Source organism: Dreissena polymorpha, chromosome 7 (genome assembly GCF_020536995.1).
Source record: "Dreissena polymorpha isolate Duluth1 chromosome 7, UMN_Dpol_1.0, whole genome shotgun sequence".
In the NCBI taxonomy this organism is placed as follows: domain Eukaryota; kingdom Metazoa; phylum Mollusca; class Bivalvia; order Myida; family Dreissenidae; genus Dreissena; species Dreissena polymorpha.
In genome coordinates this window covers 43,735,115-43,762,267 of record NC_068361.1, presented here as the reverse complement: position 1 = coordinate 43,762,267, position 27,153 = coordinate 43,735,115, and the positions used below count along the sequence as shown (strand labels likewise).

The following is a 27,153-nucleotide window of genomic DNA, read 5'->3' as shown; positions in this document are numbered from 1 at the left end:
AGCAGAGATCCTTTAATACCCAAATCGTTCATTACATTCTCGTCGGCCCATTAACAGCAATAATTAATGCATGCCATTACATCAGAAATTATGAGCCGTTCGTTCACAACGCTTGAGAGGTGGCGGTTGTTCTAGGTCCAGTAGTTAATCGGGGCGTTTGGAGCAAGACGTGTCAGGTTATAGCATTCACTACATTGTTATTCGTGCAAGATATGTTGACATACATTTGTGTTTCTAATCCTTCAACACATTGTACATTCTTCCGGCGTTATCAGTCCATGAATTTATGTTTTTTTCTACAGATATCGGTAATATTTTAATTTAATTATCGATATTTTACCACTTGCAAATAGTAAATAAGTGCCAGTGGCTTGCATAATTGTGTCACTTGCCTATTATTTTTGAGTGCCGTTGTCGTGAAAACGGTTTTAATAAAACAGTCGACAATAATATTCTTATTGAATATATTTTACTGCATTTTTGTTCTTATGTTGATTGGGACAAATCAAATTGATATTTGGTTATTTTCCTGATCGATACTATAAGTATTAATATTGATAAATGTCTGTGTCTTAAGATTGCATGATTGGTTATTTCATTTAAAGGTTTGTATTCACTGTTTTCTGTAACGTTTCCTGTTACGTTTCCTAACAAACAAAGTGTGCCACTATTTCAAAGGCCGTATCATCACGTTAGTTTTGTATATGAAGCAGTTTATTGTAAGTCTACATATCCTGTAGTATTTATTTTGTTAACTTGGTCGGTGTCAGTTACCTGACGGTTTGGTCTCCCTTTATGGTATGCATTGTCATCTTAAGGTTGAACACTTATTTATTTCCCTTGTGTTTCGTTCATTTCTGTCCGTAGGCTAAACTCGTCCTCGTTATGTTGACATACTGACTTGACCTATACAGTAAGTTGAATGACCGCTGTATGCAAGAGTGTACGTATTTGTACTTTAACATATAAAATTTTAGATATTACTATGATCATTCATTTTACGTATGTATAATTTTTAACTTATAAACTTGTATAAGTTCGTTGACAGTTACCTTTTAAGAAGAAATAAAATGATTATTGAAGGATATTAACGTTAGAATTGGCCGCAATAATTTGCTTTTAAAAAGCAATAGAAAAGAAATAAATGAGTAAATTATTCTCGAAATTTATGCTGCGTATGTTAAATTATTACATAGTGATGACCTATTAGAAAAAAAAAACGACGTTGACCGTATACATTTCCAAACGCTTTATGCGCGCCTTTTCAATACCAATCGACCGACTGTTCTTCAATGAACTTATTGAAAACTGAGCAAAGTAATGCGTGTTAGATTCTGATTTACTATGTACATTTGTGTGTGTGTGTTAACCTGAACGTCTAAAATTTTGTTAGAATGTTAAAACTTATTATATTCATCCAAAAAATAAAACACGCTTATGTTTGTGAATATCAAAAGTATAGTGTTGCTAAACATGTTACTTCATAACAACGTTGCGTACCATTTGTATTAGGGTTGACATCTGAATATATTTAAGAAGATATTTGATACCATGATGAATCCGGATAATTTAATTCATACACATACAAATCAATATAAAAATATTATTTAAACCCCCCCCCCCCAAAAAAAAAACAACAACAACATACTGCAATCTAGAATGAAATAATTCCGACTTGATGTATTACTATTAACTGTATTGGTATCATTCTAAGTATACACATCGGGCTATATTTTGTTCGACTGTTTTCACGACGTTCATCTTTTAAAAGACATGCATCAAAACCATGTATGTATGTATGACGATTTTCCAGATGTTATTTCATTCTGTTTCACATTTATACATAACCGAGCGTGTCATGCCCGTTTGTAGATGTAACCGATCTGCATCCTTTCAACGTTTCACTGTTACTAACATAACTAATACAAACGGGGTTTCCGTCGATATTTGTATTTGTGATTTCTCGAGCATCGACTATGACGTTCTCGCGTTGTTGCTCAGTGACTTTCAGGTGTTGTTGCTTAATACACCGATCCCAGCAGGGTTTTATTGAGGGAACATTCATGATTATGGAGCTGAGAACTGACGCTATTCCGGCGAAGAAAAACGCAGACTGGTACCCACCCATGGCGTCGCTGATCAGGCCTAAAACCAAGATACCAATTGTAATAATAAGACACCGTAGCATTATGCGTGATAAATATTTGATGTATATTTAAGTCATGTAACCTCGTAATACCGATATACTAACATCCATATGTTGTCCTAGTTTTTGGGAAAGTGCTAATATCTGTATGCCTTAATGCTTTAACGAACCGATCGACGTTTATTTTTATAAATCTAGTTCGTATAACACACATATATATATATATATATATATATATATATATAAATATGCAATTAAGTTTTAGAGTTATCAATACATACACAGAGTTAATAAAACTATTTCTATAAAATAAGTGTACCGATTATTCAACAAAGTAAGCCATGGACAAACGGAAAAGAAAACTTATTCACATACTGAATTACTTTTAAGTAATTACTTTCATGACACAAACCGTTTAAATTTAAAGAAGAAAGAAATAAAAACTAAATCGTGGACTGAAACTTTTGTTTATCATAAAAAAAGTTTACCTGCAAGAGGAGGTCCTACTAGATAGCCAATTCCTTGGAACAGAAGGGCGATGCCAAAGGAGCTCGACAGTTTATCGGCCCCTAAAAGGTCCACGAGTATCACAGGGGTCAAGGCATGGTAGGAACCCCCAAAGAGGCCAAACACAACGGCGTAAGTCGCGAAGTGCCAGTACGTATGGGCAAACCCGCAGACACCACTGGCGACGCCACTTATGAAAATAGAAGCTACATACACGTATTTACGGTTATTTCTCAGGTATGTTATGTCACAAATCGCTCCAAATGTGAGTCGACCAATAATATCGGCTATTCCAGTGATTGACAGCAGGAAGGCAGATTTCTGGGCGGGTATGTTGTTTTGCGCAGCAAGGGAAGGTAACATCATGAACGCAGGTGATTGGCCGAGAGGAGCGAGCAAAACAGAGATTCCAACACTAATGAAAGACAGGTTTTTCAAAAGTGTGTAATCAATATAATCTTTAAGGACAAATTTGGATGCTGGCACATAACTAGCCTCTTTGGCAGGAACTGATTTTGAACTAGAAATACTATTGCTGTCCTTCATATTTCCGTTTGTGTTCATTGCTTGTTCGTGTTGAAAATAATTATTAGAGTTAGCGTCGCATTTTTTGGTTGACATTTCCTCACAATTACCGTTTATTAAAACCGTTTGCTTCTTTCTTGTCGTAATTTTGGAGGGAACTGGAAGAAAAAACAGTCCACAGACGCTGACATTTAACATGACTCCGCCCATTATCAGCATCGTGCCGGAAAAGCTGTATTTCGTAAGTAGTGCTTCAAGTAGCGGAGCGAAGGCGAAGGTACCGACACCGACACCAGAGAGGGTTATTCCGTTTGCCAATGAACGCCTTCGGTTGAACCATTTGCCAACCATCACTATGCTTGGTGTATACGCCAAGGACTTTCCAATACCTGGTGAAAGGAGCAGAACATCATATTTAAATCAATAAATGAAACAATGAATTAAAGGGACCGTCAACCACGAATGACGAAAAAAGAAAAATTTAAAATACCGTATTTTTTTACAATTATTAGTTTATATTGATTAAAATATCACGACTGGTTTATTACATTACTTGAAAAAAAGTTGTTAAGTTTTCATATGTTCAGTATATTCGGTAATACATTTTAACTGGGTACAAGTACCAGGTAACTACCAGTTAACTATAAATAACGCAAGTAAATTGATTATCATCGTAACGTGGTAAACCCAGGAATGCAAATTGTGCATGCGTAGTGAATTGTATATATTTTATATATAAAATGATCAATATACTTGCGTTATTTATAGTGTGTATATCGTTATGTCACCTATTTTCGCGATGTTCTTTCGATTTCACATTGCAAAATTTTATAACCGAATATACTAAAAATATGAACTTTTTTCAAGCAGTTTAATATCGTGATATTTTAATCAATATAAACTATTGTAAAAATACGGTATTTTAGAACTTTTCTTTTTTCGTCATTCGTGGTTGACGGTCCCTTTAAAGTGTACTGAAATATTTGTGTTAATGGTCAAATTTTGTATAGAAAATGGTTTAATATTCGTGTATGCTCCACCGTGTTTAAATTGTTTAGAGGTGTTAAGTAATTGAAATATTACAGGTAGGTCGAGCTAAACCTTGCAATTATTAGCGTATAAATAAGCTCAAGATATAGCGTACGCTACCTAACGCTAAATACGTTATTTAACACCCGAATTATTAATTTGTATATGCATATTTTAGTAATCGAACCTCGACCTGCAGGCTTGTTTTGTAACATTATGCCACAATGTTTTAGATTTTGTGTTCGTCTAGTTTAGTTTCGTTTGTGTGCTTGGCATTTCATACGGGAATAGGACAACGATAACGAGCGAGGCATGGTATTGTAATGCGCATGGGGGGTTAGAGGGTTAGGGTAAGGGGTAGGGTTAGGGGTCGAGTTTGGGTTAGGGTTAGCCTTAATCCTAACCTTAACCCTAACCCGACCCCTAACCTTAACCCTAAACCTAACCATTACCCAGGGTTATCACCCCTATACCATGCCTCGCTCGTTGTCGTTGTCCTCTTCCCCATTTATTTTGATACATTGTACTTTTCTTCGTAGCAAGCAACATATCTAACTGAAATCTAACCGTAGAATATCAAATGTATAATTTACACGCATTTAAGTCCCAGTAATGTATAAGTACACAATCGGCAATTCTGTTTGACAAAGGTTATTTTGCCCGACGCTTTGAAATTAATGCTGTGTGGAACCAGGCGTTATAATTATTCATTTCAATATAATACCGTTGAAGGTCAAGACAGTTTTTGGATCGACATATATGCACATGACCTTTCGACAGCCGATTGATTGACAGGCTTATTAACCAATCAGATTACTGCATAGATTAGGCTCGTTTCTATCCGCCATTTTGTCCGTCAAACTCGCCGTTGTTCGTCACATAAGCTTATACGTAATGCTGTGTTTAAAACAAAGAAAATGGTTAAAAGGTGCTGTTATGGCACTTGTTATTCAGACACAATGTATCCAGAACGGTTAAAAGATGGAACTACGTTTTTTTCCGTTCCATTAACCGGGTACTAATCTTAAAAAATGCAAACGTTGGATTCGTCTTTGTAGTCGTCTCAACGAACAGCTTAATCTCAACATATTAAGCTATCGCCCGAAAGCAAAACACCTCGACGTTTGTTCTAAGGTCGTCATAATAAGATACTACGCGAAAATAGAATATGAAAGTTTTGCACCGGACACGCTATAGAAAACGAGTATCACTTTTTACTTGTTTTTCCTCTATATAGAGAAATTAGAAAGGAACATTTAAAACCATATTTTCAAAGGTGGCTAACGTTAAATAAATTTGACATTCTAATGCAGTCGGCTAATAAAAACATATTCTAAACTTTGCTAACTAGATTATTAATGCTAATGAAATGCGTAATAATAAAGACAATCAGTTATAATTTTTAATAATATCACATAAAATAGAGCATTTTTATTTCTGTCGGTTTAAATCTTCCGAATTTAATGTAGCTAGTTGTATATCGTTAAAAGTTAAGAAACAATTTTAAAATGCGCATGTAATTATCAATAGTTGCCAATAAATGTAATTTTACACCATATGTGGGCTTTCTACTAATCCGTTATCAAAACAGATGCCGCAAACTGTGAATGACCCTTGACACTTTGATAGCCAGTCTGATTAGCGAGTTTTTTTTGTACATGAAAATTCTTTCAACTTCTTATATTTTAAACATTGCAAAAAATAGTTTAAGAGGAAATTAATAATATATTGTGTATGTTACTTTTTTGACGACATTGACTATGTTACACGATTATAACAATGCGCATGGGTCATTTTGACCAAACGCATTGTAGATATGTGTTATATCGGATTTCAATAAAAACGTCCTTCGTCTTCTATTATAATAAATTTACTTACCTGTGCCACATTTGCGATGTTGCCATCGGTTGCAAAAATTAACGGCTTTTAATTAAAAAACTGAAACATCTATTACTCAAGGAAAAATATTGTGACTAACGAACAATTCATACTGTATGCGATAATTGGCGATAATTTTGCCGACTTTGATGATAAATTTAACGGCTTTTAAGTAGACTAATAAAAAAGTTTTGACTATTTAATAGATATGATAATTATATTCAGCACCACTATTCAATGATAATAAAAACTATTGTATGGCCTTTCTGGTATACCATGAGGCCTTTTTGGTTCACTTATGCGGCCGATTCGCGTAGCCATTTTTATGACGGACTTCGGCGGAGTGACCCCCCTTGAAATCGGTGGGCGTGGCTTCACTCTCGCTGTCGAAAGGTCAATTATCAACTACTGAGGTGACCAAATAAAACACCACTATCGGAATGCATTGCATGTTCTTATACCAACAGTGTGATATGTAACCGCATCCATAAAAACACTACATAATCTTATAAGCTTACCTGCCAGAAGCCCGTATGTGATGAACATGTACTCTATCCGGGGCATGTATCCCGTGATGCACCATCCAGCCGCAATAAGTACCCCACCCACCACCACCATAGAACGGCACGAGAACCGCGAGCTCAACGCGCTGGATAGAGGGCCTGTAGTAATTAATGTTTAACTGTGTGAAGAAGCAATTCATATTTTGCAATCTTAAGTCGAAAATGTACAAATGACTTTCACTCTTAGTAAATTTACATAGAAATATATTAATTTTCAGCACACAACAGGACAAGCAACGTCAATATAGCGGTAAAATGCGCACTTTGTGACACGAAAACGATCCCCAAACGAAAGCATGTGTTTTAAGATTAGATGAAAGAACAGTATCGTTTGGTATGTCGTTGTCTGTTTTGGCGAGGGTCAACTGTTGGTCTCCGCTTTCTTCCTCGAGAATGAATTGATAAACATGTACCACGGTATTTACTCTGAAACTAATCTTTTAATAATACTGAGAGAGGTTCAGTGTGAGAGATACTTAGTAATGTATGAGTGAGTTCAATTACTAACAGTGCATGCCTTTATTGTGAGATGATTTCATGGTCATATATATATAATTTGAAATTATATTAAACATTTGGTGACTTGTTTGTAAAACCTTGCAAGAGGTAGATGTCGTATTTGGCTATTTTCAATTGCCACAAGTCATGGCCACTGACCATCATTTATAATATGAAGAGCTTGGATCGTAAACCCCTTGCGTTATAAACTCAAACCCCGGCTATATACATGTACCTACCAATTTGCAATCTCAAGCGAAAATTGATCGGAAGAGCACAATTTTAGTTCTCGAATAATTGAGCGGATATTTGTTTCCAGTTTTGTTATATTGGGGCTCTTGTTTTGACTACATTGACCCATTGTGCAATGACTGGTAAAATCTCGGTGAAGGTGCTCTGCATAAAGTTGCGCTAAATATATCCATTGTAAATGTGTGAAGTAAGAGAACGGAAGCCCAACATTGACGCAAGCCGAAAATACAAAAGAAAAGAAACGAAAATAACTACATGATTTTCATGAGCATTGTAAATGTATTTGTTTGTTGGACATAACAGAGATATGTACCATTGATTTGTTAAATTAATTTCTCTTAAAGTATAAGTGAAATGATCAAGACAACAATGAACAATTATCAAACTTGATAGCTACACATCTTTGGCGTACACAATGAAGTTTCATGTTGATATATTTATATATGAAGTTTAAAGTTTAATAGCTTAACGCCTTTTATGTTAAAACGTTGCTTTCCAATATATCTCTGCTTAATGAGATATATTTACATGTCATGCTTATACATTTTATAGTTCCAGAGCTTTGGTCCTGACATGCGAATAATTACAAAATGCAATAAATCTAAAAGTATGTCATTATTGATTTTCATCTTACCAATGCTTATTAAAGTGAATAGATTTCATGCGTTTACAGACATAATAAATAGGAAAACCTTGTTGCAAACGACAAGCAAATACATACGGAGTTTAACCTCAATTATGCTAAAAACGCAGGCATGTTTCTACCTAGCAATAATCCCATGGCATTAGCCATTGATCCCACCCAGGCAGTTGGCCCCGAGCCCTGTTTGTGGGACTCCAGTAACGCGACGTAGAGGACCCCGAATGTGTTCACAGCGCCACCGATCAGAAGGTTCAACAAAAAGGCGGCTGTGGAAGGGAATAAAAAGATTATAAGAATAACAGCGAGTTTCTGTGGTGGTTTTAATTCAGGACAATATTTTAGAATTACACATTATCAAGATAAACACTTCAGCGTTAAAAAAAAATCAGAACACATTTTCTAACAAATATATATGCGAGTATGCATGGTGTAGTGGTTTTTTTCTTGAAAATCATAGGTATGAGTCAGTTCTAAAGACAGCATTATCATACATGAGTATTTTCTTGTCACCAAAACATACTGCTCTCTTTCAACGACCCTTCGGAACTGCCCTTGGTTGGTTGGTTTGTGTTGCTATATATTTGTTTTAATATGATAATTTTGACAAGAAAGAAAACAACTATAATCGCCGTTCAGCGGACAGAGAGTATTAAACTCACTATATGCCCGTTTGAATCTTTGTACACCCTTCCATTATGTGTAATATTCATATTGACAAACGGTATACAAGTACATGAAAAAATAACAAATGATCATAATAAGTTGAATGCATTATGAAATACTTTGTACTGTCCTCATTTATGCAGTTGCACACATTAACATCACCTATTTTATGACTTTGTATTCTTTTACTTCACTTTGACGTTTTTAGGGCATCGATGACTACAATTAAATATAAGTTAAGACGTGGTAAAAATACACATTTTACTCAAACACGGTGTCAATTGTCGAAACCGTTCTGAAACTGAATCTATTTAAAGCTTTTTGGTGGTTTAATTTCAGTTGTTATTATTTTTATTAAACAAATATGATTTAGTTTGGAAAAATATATGCACTTAAATATTTTACAAACACGGCAAAACATAATTAACCTCAAACGTAACATATAACGCCTTACGTCTCAAACCAAATATAAATTTTATACAGAACAGAACATGATTTTTTATATAAACAGGATGCATGATGCTTGTCTTTTTCAGAACCAGTAAAGATATTCATTGTTTTCAGATAATTATTTTATTTTTGCTATCGAAATCTTTAAGTCCACAAACAAGTTGAATATCTTTAAAACGCATGTGTTAATAATATAGCTATAACAACACACGCGGATTCTTAATATCAATGACAATGTCCATTTATTGCAGTCTATCTACCTGAAACGATCACCTAACACTACTTTTAACAACTTTAAATGCGTACACGATAAGATATTATTCGAATAAAGTACCATTAAACAAACTAACTTTCACTATTGACGACGAAGAGCATTGGTTCTCCCTAAATTCAACAATTCAATAACCAATCAACTTGTCAATACTATCGGCAATCTATGTAAATCTCTGGTAATAGTTAGACTTTCGTTGTCAAATTAAAGGGGCCTTTTTACGTTTGTGTAAATTGACATACTGAACATTTACCATGCTCTAAAATAGCCATTATATGCATCTTTTGACGATTTAAAAACCCGAAAATTATAAAGCGTTGCAACGCGAAACGAATTGATAATTTGGAGAGTTCTGTTGTTGTCGTTATATTTTGTTAAACTACGAGGATTGCTTATATAAAGTATAAAATACATCTGGCATTGTATTCGGAAGAATGGCCGAGTGGTCTAAGTGGTAGATTTTTTAATCATGGACTCAAGGGGTTAGTGGTTTGAGCCCTTCTGGGGGTACCTTTTTTCATTTTTAAAATTTTTATTCTTGATTTTTTACTGTAGCTTCTTGTATCCAATGTTTACATTTATCAATATAAAGCATTAATTGACAAACTTCAAAACATGCCTAAATCTGTGTAAAGGCCCCTTTAAATAGATGTAGTTTGAAAATGAGTCACACTTTTAAGATTTCCAACGTATACGTTTACTTCCATGTAATGAACTACCTTCATTGTGTACACACCGGCCATACTGGCCTGTGTTCTTACGCGAAAGGAATTGTGGGTAGCACTTCTTTTACAAATGAAAAGTGAAAGCGAAAGTAGGTCAGGTAATCGTGCTTCTGATAATCGCTAACAGTTTTAATAGACATTCAAAATCACTTTAAACATAATTAAATAACATTTCTTTACACAACATTCCGTTTTAAACACACAATATAAAACGGGTTTCCGTTCATTATTAACATTTTCATTCCGACGCAGAAGTACTTTGGCGGAAGCATAATTCCTCAAAACAGGGGAATGTGATGCGTCTTAGTATAGAGGTGACAATAACGTAGTGACGTCACCATCTATGTATAGAATGGAACTACCTTGGGCTACTGACGAGGAAAACATGTCATAAATACCCAGAAATCTTATAGATAACATAGTACGTATTACACGGATAATAATGTTAAAAATACACACATATGTTATCGGTCGTTACTCAACAATGTTTAAGATTACCTGTTACTACAACCCATCCATAACTGCCGTCGGGCGCCTCCGGTTCCACTACCACCGGCGGATCCTTGTTCGTGTTTATTTGCGTTCCATCTTCAATGCATGCAATCTGGTCCTGTTTGTTCACTGAGTTCCCCAGCGGTGTTTCATTCGCGCATTTAGGTGCAACAAGCCGCCCTATTGTTATTGAAGATTCTGTTGTTGAACTGTCGACTTGCTCGAGAGAAAAAGATTTCTCGCACATGATGGATTGTTATGCCTGTTAAGCATATGATTAACAACAGATCATAAAGCCAATGAGAAACAATGACCTTTTCCCACGTGTATAAACATGAATTCTACAAATTATTATCGTACAAACCTAATTTTGTCGTGTGGAATAACGTTGAAGAGAATCGAGTCAAATTGTCATATTTTGCCATTATCTATTATGCAATACATATTGTAATAATTTGGTCAAGTAGCGGAAAGTCTCTTTCGAATTATGTATACGCTATGAACGACGGGAAGTGAATAAAAAAAACAAAGTCCGAAATCCCCTCCTTTGTTTGAACGTTAACTAAATGTTATATTGTTTTAAGCAAAAATAATGGCAGAGAATAAACACAATTGTTTGAATTTTATATTGTATTCAAAATATACAAGTAAAATTTTACCTTTAATTACGGTTAATCTGTTATTCTTGTTGTACAGCTCTGTCGGTAAACAATCCTCAAATATTCTTCGCAACTGACCATCTTTGTTTCCGCACGTATTTAAGTACAACGCTTGTCCGTCTTCGTACACCATCCTTGAGCATGAACCCCTGTTCAAGGAAATAGGCTTATCTCGTCAACAATAGGATATAAACCTTATTGGTGATGTGACAGTCCGTATCACTCGCCGTCACATCCATACAGCGGAAAACGTGGTGTGTATAAATAAAGATAACATGTGTAAAATGTTCGCCTCACTGGTTGTCGTGCACTGTCAACAAGATGTAAATGAGGTATAATATTAACAGGGAAAACAAGAACGTTTTTTTTTACTTTGAATATTTTTCTGAGTATTGTTCCCTCCTTTAACTGAGTAAAAACTCGCAGGTTAAATTAAATAATTAATAGTTTCGTTAAAAAACAACATTTTAAACGTGTGTTTGCTGTATGATGGGAATTTGGTAAGTAAACAAGAGCGCAGTATACAATAGATGATCAAAGAAAACAGTATTAAGATCAATACGTTGTGGGAAGTAATAAGTAAGGTAATAATTTACCGATCCGCCGCCATTTTTGGGTTGTATAATATTGGTTTTAATATAAACACAAATCATACAAAACGTAATGTTTTTAATGAATGTCTGTATTTATTTTTCTCAAAAATGGTAGAGTATAACTCACTTATGCATAGCGTCAAGAAAAAAGGCATTGGCAAACAGCGTAGACCCAGATGAGATGATGCGGCGTCTCATCTGGGTCTGCGCTGTTTGCTTAAAGCAATTTCTGTAAGAAATAGTCTAAATATAGAAATAAATATACTAGACATCCCTAATTTTGGAAATAAATTGGTCCAATTAAGAAGGATGGGAGAGTCCACTAGGCATAACTGGGTTAGGTCGGTGTGTATCACAACGATGTATTAACAAAATTCTTTCAGTTTGCAAGACAGTCGGTCGCTTAAGACGATTAAATGAAATGTGTTTTTAAGGAGGTATTCACATATAAATCGACGTTTTTATTGCTGTCATACAATGTTCACATGCAGTGCCGGTGTTAGTTGTGTCATTTAGCTAGTTGCTGATATGTTAACAATACGCTTTACAGTTAAAATGCACGTCTATTCCGTTTGTAGCGTTACGAAATTGTTTGTAAAATCATCGACGAATAAACGAAAAGCATAAACTATTCATGACTGGACATGTGGTGTGTTTAGACAGTCGCAGTTAATCAAACTTTGAGATCGGGCTAGTTTAAGATATTGTACATACTAGCAACCGCGTTTAACCTAGGACTTTGGGTTATAATTCATTACATTATGACTAAAAATTAACAACCATGTCAAAACGTGTTGCTGACAAGATGGCCATATCTCTCACTAAATAAGAAAAGCGACTTTATATTATTATTATTATTATTATTATTATTATTATACCGGATTTATATAGCGCCATTTTCATGCAAGAGTGCACGTTCAAATGCGCTTTACATAAGAACATTTGACGTATCGCAGCTAATAATACATTTTGCAACTCTGTTTCAAAAGAAATCGATCAAAAGTACTTAATTATACTATAAAACTACTCTATTATTCTTATACTATAAGAACTACGTAAAAACATGCACAGTAACTATACATTAAAAAGATCAACAAGACATTAATAAAACTACTATATGTGTATAGCTATAAGACAATTAATGAAACAACCATAGATTAACTAAGATACCATAGATACACTATAGTATAAACATTAACAAGAAATATCTTTAAAAACGATATACGGCGTAAATAGTTTAATGAATGAGATCAAGGATAGCGAATGTCTTTTTCTGTGCAGTTCTTAGCTGCATCACACGCAGTACGGGATGTTACGGGGAGTTTTCGCGGCTTATTTTACATTATAACATATTGCTGGTCATAAACCTATAGATACAAAACAGAAAACCAAAAGAAGAATGGAAGTGAAATTTAAACATATGAGTCAACCGGCCACACGAGAAGTATCCGTATTTATAGGCGCGTTCTTCGAACAAACCTGTTTTAGTGGTTTGTCGGGCATTGCTATTTGATTCGATTATTAACAGTATCAATTATCATCGTGCTAATGCTTAAAGTAATATTATGGGCATTTTGCACTGTTGAATTGAGCTGAAAAGAATTAACAGGTCAAAATAGTTAGTTAAAATGTGGTTACTGATTAATTATCTGCAACTCACCTTGCTACCAGTTGTTTATAAAAATATATTTTATATTCGATATTCTTACGTGACCCACCCAGTCCTGTAAGCTGAAATGATCCGTAAAACAATTTCGTGTCTTTGTGTCGTATGAACAAATCTGCACTAAAACTAAATTTAGGTTCAACTCGTAAACGCATGATCAGTTGTCAAACGAAAGTACGGTTGATATTCAAATGCATTATTTTTCTCTTTCTGGTATATTGTTTTAGTATGATGATGCTGCATTAATTAATATAATTGTATATGAAGTAGAAACATCAAAAATAATCAACGGTTGCGATAGACACCTACAAACTGTTACATGCTCATAATATCACTTTAGTACATTAGGCAATATGGACGAATAATTATTGTTAAATTTATCAACAATAATATTTATCATTGTATTGTTGAAAACACATTAAGAATCTATTATTTACATACCATAATTATATTGCTGAATATCTTCATTTAACATATTTCTGGTCTAAAGAAAAGTCCAGGTCACCTAGTTCACGGATAGCGTCTTTATTATATAACGATTATTTTACTGGCCGCCAACTCCGGTGATGACCTGTATATAAACTCTGAATGTCCGCGAATTGACCCGATATACCTCGCGGGTTGAAATGCAATGCTTTAAAGTGAGGCCTCGCTTCCATTGCTCTTTATACTTTTACATGTTAACATGTTGACAGGAATAAGGAAGTAAGTACTAAATATGAGAACATAGCCTTTTAAGTATAAACGCTCTTGCGCTGGTAATACTCTGAAAATAAAAGGTGTACGCACAAACTGTATTGATGTCGAGAATTGAGTGTAAAACTGTTCTATCTATTAAGCCTTTTCATTCGAGATAAAATTGTTTCATACAGTAAAACAGTGTTACAAAGACGCGGATATGTTTCCAATGTTCTGGTGGTATACTCAAATCAGCCAATGGAATAAATGAAGTGTATTCATTCGTACCTAGCCGCGGGAAATTTTATTGGAATTTTATTGGACACTTACAAAGGTCAGGCTAAGGTGAAAAGCTGGCTTATGCAGCTTACGCCGAAAAAAGGCGGCGCACTGTAAGAATAAAAATAGTTCATCTGCTAAACTGTTTGGTCCAATTCAAGCGGATTTGAAATTCCCTTAATTTCGATATGGAGTCGATATAATTAGGGCGCAAAAGCGTATACAAAATTTCCCTGGAGTCAGGTCGGGGGTCAAATTTAAATTCCTGAGAAAATTTGCGTCTGGTCTTATATTCAATAAACTTAATAAAGTATAACTAAATGGATTTGCATAAAAGTGTTTGCGCATTAAATGTTCAACTGCGTGTCAAGTCAGAATATATTACATGCTTTTATTTATATAAGCTAAATTTATGTAATTATGATTTAAATACTGAACAGCATATAACTATTTATTATGTATACACACCGTTGTTGAACTTAATCAGTAAATGTAAGGATTGCACGTCAGAAATTGTGTCACTTAACATCATTTACTTGGAATAGCGATAAAAGACAAATATCTGAAGCAAATATAAAAGCTTATTTATGTTGTGAAAAGAAGCCACCTTATTTTTTACTATAACCTGTTACTGCCGTTTTAGCTTTGAAGGCGATCTTTTTCATTATTCAAGTTTTGTTTTCATTGTTGTATTTGTATAACAAATACTACTTATGGTTTATGCTTTTGGTGCGTCACTTCTATTTATTCATGAATATTTCAAATAGAAACAATGGTTTAAATTATAAAGGGCCGTAACTCGTAATATTTATCTACATTTAAAACACATTATCTTCTACTTCGTAACTAGCGACCCGTTTGGGAACTTGTAATATATAATAAATAGAGAGATGTAACCGGGTACATATTATCCTCCTAGTCTTGACAGAGATGGACTATTTTAAACACGCATATGAACGACAAAATTTTGTTTATTTACCGTTACATAACGAAAATGCTAAACTTATTTTGATTCTGAATTGAGTGATTAAAAATATATGCAATATAAATGAGAACCATATTTTGTTGCTCCGGATGTTTTGTCGAGTTGTGAATGAGAAGTTAATTATTGTTCACTTATCTTTTGTCAGCAAGTATCATGAACTAACAGAATTGTAAACGTGTCCAAAATTTAACCTGTTCTTAGGTCTTAGTGACATTGCGAACAATGTATTAATTTGTTATTACAAATATGAAGAAGACACTCATACTATACACAATCAAACACATAGCAAGGCGACGGGACCCGGTCTTATACAGTTAAGATGTTAATCAAATTTATTGTAATAATCAAAATGTGCAATCTCAGCTTAGTTCTGCAAATTAGCAACCTACACACACAATTTCAGGTCATGTGTTTTCATAATTCAAGGACCACAATTCAGAAGCGATAAATGCTCGCGGGTAATCGAGCTTGGGCGATGTATTATGTCCATAAACGGTATAACCAAATTTGATGGTGATCCGAACACGACGGTTGAGTCCGCCATGGGTGTATGGTTCCTTTTAAAGCGATTTGTAAACTAGTTATGTTTAATGAAATTTGGTAACCCTGAAATGGGTTTAGACTCAAAGTTTAAATGAAAGTGAGGTTTCAATGTCATGTCGATGTGGTGTCGATAATATAATAAAATAATATCTTTTTATAATGCCATAATTTTAAATTAAGTAAAATGGATGTAACATTGATATTTTGATTATTTTAACGAGCCTCAATCAAGAATAACCTGTTCAAAATTGCATAAGATATGCTCCTAAAATGAAACTTATGATTATGTTATTTGCGTACAACTTTAAACAGTTAAGCAACCAGAACATGTTTCCATCAAATATCAAGTCATCGGCACGTTCTTTATTTGATCGCGGGCGACTACTCTTAACAGCCTCCGATAGTTTTGCCTCGTTATTATCTGTTGCTGATACGAATCATACGTTTACAAAAAGAAGTATATTTTTGAGCTCGATTTTATCTTAGGTTAATGAAAAACGTTCAAGTCCGCGTTTTCTAGTCTAAGTAGCGTTGGATGAAACCTTGAGAAAACTCACAGAGTATGGCTTGAGCCCCACACCTTCTGATCTTTATCTGGACACTTACAAACGCTTTATAATCTCTGAAAAAATCTGATAAAACGTGTTGTGCATTGGGAAGGGCGGAGATGTCTGTCATTGTCATTTAGTATAAATACATGTTACCTAAAACGCATCAGTAATATTATTCTTACCGTAACCATGGTCATTTTACTGGACATAAATCTTTTCCAATCACAAAAGTTACATGCAATTAACTATTAATAACACAACGATGCAACGATTAGCTTTCATAATATAATCGAAGCAGAACTCTTGCGAGCAATACATATCCATAACTCTAAACATGTTATTCAAACAAATGTAAACTATCAATTAATTATATGGTTACATGGTTATAGTGTGCCATTAGCCAGTATTGGCAAAGCTTCGGCAGTATATACAGCGCGAGCGTCATGGACATTATGTTCGACACCATGTTCGTGTTGTAAAGTCTGTTTTACAGATATTTAACAAAAACATTCATAATTCAATCAACTATTAAGAGCACAAGCACAATGTTGACCAATATTATTGGCTTTAACAATATAACGGGAGCAGAATTCTTGCTAGCAATAAAGCATAGAATTTAGTTCGTTAATATTGTTTGGGATATAAAGTCGTAAAAGATTCATAAACGACAACAGCGTCTTAAATACCGTGTTAATAATTTGCTGTTGTATAAAGGTACCCTTAGCGTTTTCAATTAACAACAACTTCAAGTTAAAATGCGTCATATGCGGTTAATGACAAAGAACCACGACACAATTTCAACTTATTTGCAAAGTAAGCGTTGGGGTGTTTTTATTATATTCGGATTGAAATAATCAATAAACGTTATATAGATGGGGTACCGCAGCGCGCATAGGGGCACGATGACAGTAGGATTTCTATCTTGTCTTGGAACGTTAATGGTTTAACAGATTGTAAAAAAGTAATATTAATTTTGTCAATTTAATTACTTCTCATGATATCTGTCTATTGTACGAAACTTGGAATAACAAGTCAAGCGTTATTTCTCTTGATGGTTTTATATCTCACAATTTGTATAGAAAAACTCAACACAGAAATGCGCGTAGATCTAGCGGTGGTGTTGTTGTTTATTTTAGGGAACATTTAAAGGATGGAATAACTATTGTACGCAATCACTATAATACTGTTATTTGGCTTAAATTAGATCGTGAGTTTTTTAACAAAGATGAAAATATTTATTTATGTGCAGCCTATATTTGGGGTGAAGATTCGCCTATGTATAATACGTTTAATATCGACCTTTTCGATTTTTTAGAAAATGATATATCATACTTTTCTGAATCCGGTCAAGTATTTATAAATGGGGATCTAAACAGTAGAGTAGGCAACAAACGTGATTATATTGTATATGACTGTATGAATACTGTTTACGATGATGTAGATTATTGCCCTGATCAAGTCTCTGTTAGGGCCTCTGTTGATAATGTACATAATAGCCATGGTTGTAAATTGCTTGATTTGTGTAAGTCAACAGGTACACGTATTGTTAATGGTAGAATAGGTGACAGTTATAAACATACATTTTATGGTCATAACGGGACATCCATGATTGATTACGTCTTAGCTAGTGAACGAAATTTTTCACGCATTGTTGATTGTACAATAGGCGAATTTAATGAATTGAGCGATCATGCCCCGTTACATTTGACTCTTCGTTGCAATAACTTTTCACCCAAACACGAGAAATTTACTGATGTAAAATACAAATGGGACAGTTCTATCAAAGATCGATTTCGAACAGAAATCATAGCTAAATTACCTGTTTTTAATGATATTGTACGTAATGTTGATTATTTGAATAGATTGTCTGTAAATAATGCCATAAACGAGTTTACTGATACTATCCGCAGTGTAGCGGACCCATTATTTTCACATACATATACGTTTAGTAATAAACCGAAGTACATGTTCGAAGAATACGGTAGTTTAACTTATGCTGACTGGTTTGATAGTGATTGTGAGTCTGCCCGTCGTTTATATATTGATGCCTTAAAGTGTTTTAATTTAAATAAATCAGACGCTAGTAGATCAATGCTTTGTCATTATAAGAAACTTTATAAAAATTTAATACGGAAAAAGAAGGGATGTGCATACCGTACAAAAATGTCTGATATTGAAAACTTAAAGAAAAAAAAACCTCGCGATTTTTGGAAATTTTTCAAATCAAAGAATAAACTAACCAGCCATAACATTTCATTGGAAGATTTTAAATTATTTTTTGAAAACCTTAGCAACAGTACTTTTAATTGCAATAATACCGAGGCAGAGCATTTTTGTTCCAGCTATAATTTTAGCGAAGATAATGTTGTGTTTCCAGAGTTAGACCAGCCTATTAGTGTTGATGAAGTTATATGTGCAATTAAAAAACTAAAGAGAAATAAGTCAGCGGGTGTTGATTTTATATTAAACGAATATTTTATAGAATGAAGCGATATATTGTGTAACCATTTATGTGATATTTTTAATTGTATACTACAATCTGTTTTTTTCCCTGAAAAATGGACACATGGAATTATAATCCCATTACACAAAAAGGGCTTTGTAAACGATATTAATAATTACAGAGGAATTACACTTGTGAGCTGTTTCTCAAAACTATTTACTACAATGATTAATAAGCGCATCGAATGTTTTTGTGAGAATAATAATAGTATTTCGGATGCACAGTTCGGATTTCGTAAGGGTTATTCAACAATTGATGCTATATACATATTAATGTCTATTGTACAAAAATATATATTAATGACAATAAAAGGCTCTATGTAATATATGTAGACATGATGAAATGTTTTGATAGTACATATAGAAATGCATTGTGGTTAAAATTGTATAAAACTGGCATTAGAGGTAAAATATTGCAAATTGTTAAAGACATGCATGAAAATGTTAAATCGTGTGTTAAGTCATGTTCTACTTATTCTGACTACTTCCGTTATTCAGTTGGTCTACGTCAAGGGGAAGTTATGTCCCCTTTGCTATTTTCTCTGTTTGTAGAGGACTTAGAGATGTTTTTACAACATAATATAGAGTCTGGATTAACTATTGACGATGTTTTACTTATATTACTCCTTTTCGCCGATGATATGGCCATATTGGGTAAAAATCCAGAAGAAGTACAAAACCATTTGGATAATCTGCTTGTGTATTGTAATACTTGGGGCCTTAAAGTAAACACTTCAAAAACTAAAATTATGGTTTTCCGTAAGAGGGGCCGCCTACGCCAAAATGAGGCATGGACATACGATGGCCAAATCATCGAAACAGTTGATAACTTTAATTATTTAGGTACTGTTATACATTATACAGGTAGTTTCACATTCAACCAAGAACATTTAGTAGGTAAAGCCCTTAAGGCTATGAATACTTTGCTATACAAGTGTAAAATGTATGATCTAAAACCTAAAACACTTTGCCAGTTATTTGATGCATTTGTTGGTTCTATTTTTAACTATGCCTCCGAAATATGGGGTTTTACAAAGTCTAAAGAAATAGAACTTATCCATTTAAAGTTCTGTAAACGAATGCTACAAGTAAGACTCAACAGTTGTAACGCATGTGTTTACGGAGAGTTGGGTAGATACCCACTTTACATAAATCGTTTTATAAGAATGTTAAAATATTGGTTTAAAATTAGATTGAGTGATAATATTATTCTCCAAACTGTGTATAATATGAATGTTGTAGAGTGTCATAAAGGAAACATCAATTGGGTCTCACATATTAAACAGTTGTTAAACGATTATGGATATGGATATGTTTTTAATAACCCTAGCTCTGTGTGTGTTAATTCTTTTATATGTCAGTTTAGAAATAGACTTATAGATACATTTAAACAGGAATGGTTTGGTACATTAAGTAACAGTACTGTATTAGACATGTACAGAGTTTTTAAACCAACAATTGTATACGAATCTTACTTGGATTTGTTACCAAGGAGTTTGCGTACCCAATTTGTTAAGTTAAGAATTTCTGTTCACTCACTGAGAATCCAAACTGGGAGATATGGGCGTAATAATATTCCTCGCAACGAAAGATACTGTGTTTGTTGCAATAGTAGAGATATTGAAGATGACTTTCACTTTGTTTGTATTTGTCCATGTTTTAGTGTTTTACGACAAAAAAACCTTAAAAGGTATTTATATGTTAATCCATCTGTGTTTAAGTATCACCAATTACTGACTTCATCCGATAAAAACGGACTTGTCAAGTTGTGTAAATATATAAAAGAAGCATTTGTAATTCGCAATTCATTTATCAATAATACCATATAACCGGTATCACCTACAAATCTTTCTGTCATTATATGTATAGAAAATTTACTATATGCTTTTTCTTCATTTGTATTTTTTGTTTGTGTTTTATATATATATTTGTTTTCAACTTAAATGCAATGAAAACGTGACATATTTATATTATACTGTTTGTATTAAGACGATGTACTTATGTATAAGTCTAAATAAAATGTCTGTTCTGTTCTGTTCTGTTCTGTTATTCACATACTCAGGATTTCTTCTTAATTAACGCAAGGGCAACGTTTGACTACGCTTAACGTTCATAGCCTTCATACTTATACTTGTACGCAATCGTTTAATTATTTCGTGATGCTTAACAATTTATTCCAAGTGTTATGCTTTTATGTTTCACATTGTTTTGTTGTCATTATTATTTGTGCTAAGTCGTGTTTTAAGAGTGTTCAATTATTAGAGTTTTTGGAGTGTTCAATTATTGGAGTATTGGGGTGTTCAATTATTGGAGTATTGTTTGATAAGTGCTGTTGTTCATTGACTGATCGTCACGGCATTTGGCATGATATGTACCTGTTATTGTGTAAAAATGCCCGTCGAACATTAATTCAATGATAATAACGCATCTAAAGTGTGTATACAAATAAATTATAAAGGCATACTATGAGATTGCAGAATCAGTTTGAGTTTGTATGTCAACGAAACAGAAATTAAATAATTTGCTTAACATGATTTAATATTAAACATACATAACAAAGAATGCAACCATCATACGAATAAATAATACATGCTTGCAAACATTAAACTCTTAATTATGACTTTTTCTGGTTTCGTTTGAAATAAGTTTAGAAATACACATTTTGCTTGTAGTATGCATTTAATTCTCATAAAGATGATGTCCTCTGTTTTCTTAGTATAAACAACCGGGTGACTTACAACATTTGAAACAATTAGATCATTGTACTTATAGATTGCAATTTATAAGAAGTATAATTGTTTTCTGTAAGGAGCAAGTGTTTATTTGAAATTCACTACGTAAGTTGCGTGATTATATAATTGATTGTTTTTCTTTCAATACATGATTCAAACACCTAGGTGACTTCAGTAAGGAGTCTTAAGAAGAGTCATAAACGTAATCAATATACTGTTTGCCTCTCATGCGGATAGCAAATAGTTTACTCATTTCAAGGTTATTACGTTACTTTATTCAATTTGTATATGTTAAAAATTCAATTAAAACACATATGGAAAGGTTACCCATTTTCATTGCCATAAGAATATCATAAACTGACAATTATCAAATATTAGATGATGATTCGAAGTTTTAACGTCTTTTTATATCATTCTTGTTCCGTGAATAATTATTTACAGTACAATTTCGTTTACTGATGACTTCATTAGGCTCAATGTTTTTTTGCACGACCAAGGATAACGTTTTCCAATCCCATCATCGGAGATTCGAACGCCAGCGACACAATAAATGCCACACCGTACGTCATGCACAGGTGTCCAAGAAACGTGTAACTCTATAAAGAATAAAACGACAGCAATATTGGATCTTGCAGAAACAGGTTATCCTTGACATACACAGTAATATACCTCATTAATGCGCGTATTAGTCTCTCAACATATATGATAACATTATAGTTTACATATTATTTTTTGGTTTAACTTAATTGAAAAGAAACATTATTTTCTCCTTACCACTTCTAAGTCGAACCAATACATCTGTTGTCTTTGAGTGTAATAATATGTGTACATGACAATGGGATGTACGAGATAGCAGCAGTAAGTTAGACGGCTCAGTGGAACAATACCCTTCCATGACAGCAGGGCGTTCACCGGACCTGTGGATATTGTTCCAAAAATGAAACTGTTTATCCATGGGTACTCTTGTTTAATAGCGGAATACAAAAGAGTGTTGTAACAGAGACAAGAAGCTTTGATTTAACAAGATCAACATATTTCAACTAATCAAGTAAAAATAGGACTATTCAACTATTTAGTATCATACAATGTCAACAAATTGCAACCGTAATCATATCGTTTAACTGTAGCTACCCCCATATCCAGTTGCGCAAGCAAAAACGACCCAGGCCACGCATGCGCCCCACACTGTCCGAGAGGTGGCGTTGTAGAAGGCCGTTGTGGCTTTATTAAATTTGATAGTTCCGTCATCAGAATACAGTCCATAGAGAATTGCTATAGCTAGCCCTGCGGCTAGAATCCAACCTATGATGTTCACTATCTAAACCGATCAAATGTGTAGTTAGTTCATGGCTGTCTGTCATTCACTTGATCAGGATATTTCAATATATACGAAATTGAAATTACATACTATCTATGCATTATTATTATGTTCAAGTAATCAGGCTTTCGTGCACAGAATGTTGCCGACTGCAACCATTTAGCCTGCTTGTAGTTGTAGGTATTTGTAATTAGACCCAATCTGTGTTCTAAACTAGTATCAATTATGCATGTGTTTCGAGTACCTATATTATGATTATAAATAAACTCGTTGGTGAAATAAAGACTCAACAATAATTTTTTTTTTTTTGGGGGGGGGGATGTTTGATATTATTTGAAATAGGACTTAGCGTGTTTAGGATTCATTTAATAGGTAAAACATATTTATAATGCATGTTATTATGGTATCAAGTTATTGCAGTTATTCTAATTTCCCATGGTTAAGTGTAAAAGAAAACATTCCTCACAAATGCAATTGATTTCAATAGGTCCGGGTAAGTATACCTTGCTCATTGTGACCTTGCATTTGGTCTTGTACAATACATATCCAGTCAGCAATCCTACAATGTAGGGTCCGATCCTAGTCCATGGCTTGATGTAAAGTAGGGCAAATGGGTCTCCTTCTTCGTCCCTTATAAAATATATATACAGCGTCAAAAACCGTAGTTGAAAAAAAGGTATATACGAACATAATATCAAACAAAAATCGTTACATCGAGTAGTTTCAATAGGTTTTAAACCTACATTTTACTTTTGTTTGTCAATTATGTTTAGATACAGATGAATAAGTAAACCGTTTACTTATATATCTGTGTCTAAACATAATTGATAAACAAAAGTAAAAGGTAGACGATTTGCAATACAAAACCTATAAACCTAGGATCAATGCTGTTAATTTAAAATCAAATTCCAGCTGACTTCTTTATCTGTTACACAGGGACGTAATCAAAGGTTCGATGATCAATAAATGCAGCTATTGCCGTAAATTTAAATGACTTCTTGAAAATGATACGTACCTATTACGCACAAGCATGTTGGCGGAGAAGTTATGTGCATTTGTAACAACTCCAGCGGAGATGAAGTTTCCGATCACAAAAGCTACACTCAGAATAACTCCTCCTATTCTGGAACTTAACGTAGGTATGGTATATAAACACATTTGTATTCACAGTGATTGCATACGATCATAACTGTCATGTACAATACATATATGAAATAGCATATCCGATGCATTACTGTAGTTTTCTGACCGATTAGAACACGCTTTTACACACAATTCGTGCAGTTTCTGGCGATGATCTTAAAATGTTGTGAATATATATATCAATAAGGTGACAGTTGTTTAAATTTTCATAAATCTTGGATCCGAAGCTTTATGCCTTTTACCATGATAAACGTTTAACCAGATTGCTAGATGGCAATTAGTATTGTTTTTAGTAGACATATTATTATCTGGATATTTTTTAAAATCATTATCATTTTAAGTTAAAAACAGACACTGGACAACAGCCTAGATACGGTAGTGTTCAACTGTAAAAAACGAAAAAAATTCTAAGTTTTTCAGTTAAATTCATAGTTGTGTTGTGGGTGTGGATCGTATTGTAATTCATAGGCTAGACTAAGTGTAATTGTTACTGATACTTAATCCGTGGATTGTAATAAAAGTATTCTTCTTGTGAAGTTTCTTTATACTACTATTATGACATATTTTTTAACGTTAGATTTTGACACATCAATTGAAACTTACGACTGGAAATATGAGAAACAGATTTTGCATATTTGATGAGAGAAATCGAATACTATTTAATGAATGTTTATATAATATGATTGCCATCAGTGGTTGTTTAATTTTTAAATGACCACGAGTGGACATGTTAATTTGGACATGCACCGTAGGTAAATAATATTATTTTATTCATAACATTAGATAAAAAAAAATAAAAACACCTTATTGGCTAAAATGTCAAACGTTTGTCCATAAAAACACCATAAAACGTAAGAAATTAAAAAAAAGTTTGTAAACATACTCCAATCGCACACATACTTACTAGAAAAGTAGGACAAGTATCAAAGGACTGATGATATAGAACTGCATGTCATTGGCCAAGTACCAAGACCAGCCCATGCACTGAAATAGAAAGGCTATTTGAACAACAGTTCGCAGGTATCTTGTTTCTATAGGAATCATACAAGAGTATTTGGTATTTAAATACACCGGAGCATCTTACAATAACTTTTAAAATATCAGCTATAAATTTAATGACAGAAATGTAAAACACGTAGGTAACAAACGGAGCATAAATGTGACGATTTTACTCGATGTTCTTTGCATCCTTGCAACATGTCAACATAAAACATTATTTTGTACAACAAAAACGAACAGCAGCACACATAAATGAATATTTATCAATTCAAATTAACATATCAAACACCATTGCACATTTTAGGTTACCATTGTCTTTGAGTCTTGAAAATTGTTGATGTATAGCAGATTCATCCACCAAGTGTTACAGTTGTTGGGGTCGAAGCCTTGCTGGGGCCACATTGGTCCGTTTCCCCAGTGATTGATCAGGGTAGTGTAAACGAACATCACTAACATGTATGGAGGTGTCAGACTGAACGAGGCGCCGCATAGAAACAGGCATTATAATTTACTATTTTTGTCAAGGTCTTTTGTTTACAGAAACGATGGCAACAAATACATTAATTTTATAATTGTATGAATCTGTGAATAAAAAAAAACGGTTTACTGGAAACTTAATCTTAAATGTATGAATTGAAAACTTTTTTCTGGCAATTATCGATTAATTTTACAACACTACTCATTGTTTAGAGTTCTTATATTTGTTATGTTTTTACCGCCATATTCGGTGAAAGTAATACATTCCCCAGCTGAACTTCTTTGCCCCGCCACGTTTGTCCATTTCACGCAATGTCAAATATGCAACAAGCAAACCACTAAAAAACGATAAAAATTGGCATAGGTTAATTTGAATTCAAAATGTGGAAGTTTTAGTAGTGGCGCATCTGATTCAATTGCGGGATATCGCTTTATATGTTTATTTATAATAAATGTGATTTCTGACTATGGATTCGTCTAACCTGAGAACAAAGAATGTATCCACCGCAAAAAATGCATTACTGATACACTGGAATGAGAAGCGTTTGAAAAACTTTGGTAGAATGGTGGCAGTATTACCTGCAACAGAAACAGAGCACACATTTATACATAAGATGTTTCCGGATCTCCACAATTCGGAAAACCCCATTTTTTAAGTAAGTTCAAACAACTCTGTTCCATTTTCCACCAATGGCGAGTGTCATTTAAAACTAACAATCAATCCTAACTGTGATTTTAAAAATGAATTTTACTGCCTCAGCTTTCGTTCACCAATATATGAGTATATTTTCCAATTATCTGGTCCATAGGGGGAAAGTATATAAATAACTTGCAAATAGCCTTATTATATATTATATTATATATTATATTCATGTAATTGTTTTACAAATTATATATTCTTATTCGCAATATGTCGACAACGTTTTACAGATAATAAAGATCATGTTTAACAAAATCTCGAATTGAATGTCAGTTGCATTTTCATACTTAAAAAAAGAAGAACTGGTCCTATTATTTGCAATTATTTTTCAGGATTTAATCTTGTAGAAAGATAAAAAAATCACAGCTTCAATGTTCTTTTCTTAACTTGCACAATCCCAGTAAAGTCCCATTTATAAAAATATTATAATTGGTATTGTACTCCGTGTTAACCTTCTTCATGCCTTTCCAATGTTTTTCATGGACCGTTCCATAATTATAGTAACTCCAGTAGAAAGTGAATCGAATAATTCTATATTGTATAGATTAAATAAGTTAGTCATTAAAATTAATGAAAAAATGAAACGCTACGTTATTGTCCCTCATGACGAGAAGAAGTTTCATTTCCTTTAGAGTGTTACCAGGGTTATTTTTATATTGTTTAGTAGAGAGTAAATCCCGCAATTT

The 27,153-nt window shown here is 33.6% G+C and overlaps 2 protein-coding genes and 1 long non-coding RNA gene across 5 annotated transcripts in view; 1 reads left to right on the top strand and 2 right to left on the bottom strand.

The window, feature by feature from the left end:
- Nucleotides 1-1,554: 1,554 nt before the first annotated feature.
- Nucleotides 1,555-8,308, bottom strand: LOC127837912 (monocarboxylate transporter 12-like). Of its 2 annotated transcripts, none has more exons than XM_052365364.1 (4): nucleotides 8,164-8,308; nucleotides 6,604-6,747; nucleotides 2,635-3,567; nucleotides 1,555-2,145 (listed from the first exon to the last, which is right to left on the bottom strand). In XM_052365364.1, exons 1-4 carry the CDS (start codon nucleotides 8,189-8,191, stop codon nucleotides 1,838-1,840), a joined length of 1,413 nt encoding a protein of 470 aa, XP_052221324.1. In that variant the 5' UTR covers nucleotides 8,192-8,308; the 3' UTR covers nucleotides 1,555-1,837. The 2 variants fall into 2 exon arrangements, with proteins under 2 accessions (XP_052221324.1, XP_052221325.1); XM_052365365.1 differs by having other exon boundaries at nucleotides 8,130-8,264.
- Nucleotides 6,070-22,055, top strand: LOC127837913 (uncharacterized). The gene is made up of 2 exons (XR_008029523.1): nucleotides 6,070-6,478; nucleotides 21,889-22,055. It is a non-coding gene; the product is annotated as an uncharacterized LOC127837913 (long non-coding RNA).
- Nucleotides 21,616-27,153, bottom strand: part of LOC127837911 (nose resistant to fluoxetine protein 6-like) — an 11,774-nt gene continuing 6,236 nt past the window's right edge. For both annotated transcript variants that reach the window (XM_052365362.1, XM_052365363.1), the window contains exons 9-17: nucleotides 26,250-26,346; nucleotides 26,007-26,105; nucleotides 25,600-25,762; nucleotides 25,196-25,275; nucleotides 24,164-24,277; nucleotides 23,652-23,778; nucleotides 22,962-23,148; nucleotides 22,605-22,747; nucleotides 21,616-22,426 (exon numbers count right to left, since the gene is read on the bottom strand). In XM_052365362.1, the coding sequence (XP_052221322.1) occupies nucleotides 22,304-22,426; nucleotides 22,605-22,747; nucleotides 22,962-23,148; nucleotides 23,652-23,778; nucleotides 24,164-24,277; nucleotides 25,196-25,275; nucleotides 25,600-25,762; nucleotides 26,007-26,105; nucleotides 26,250-26,346 (1,133 nt within the window). In that variant the 3' untranslated portion in view covers nucleotides 21,616-22,303. The remainder of the gene's footprint in view (nucleotides 22,427-22,604; nucleotides 22,748-22,961; nucleotides 23,149-23,651; nucleotides 23,779-24,163; nucleotides 24,278-25,195; nucleotides 25,276-25,599; nucleotides 25,763-26,006; nucleotides 26,106-26,249; nucleotides 26,347-27,153) is intronic.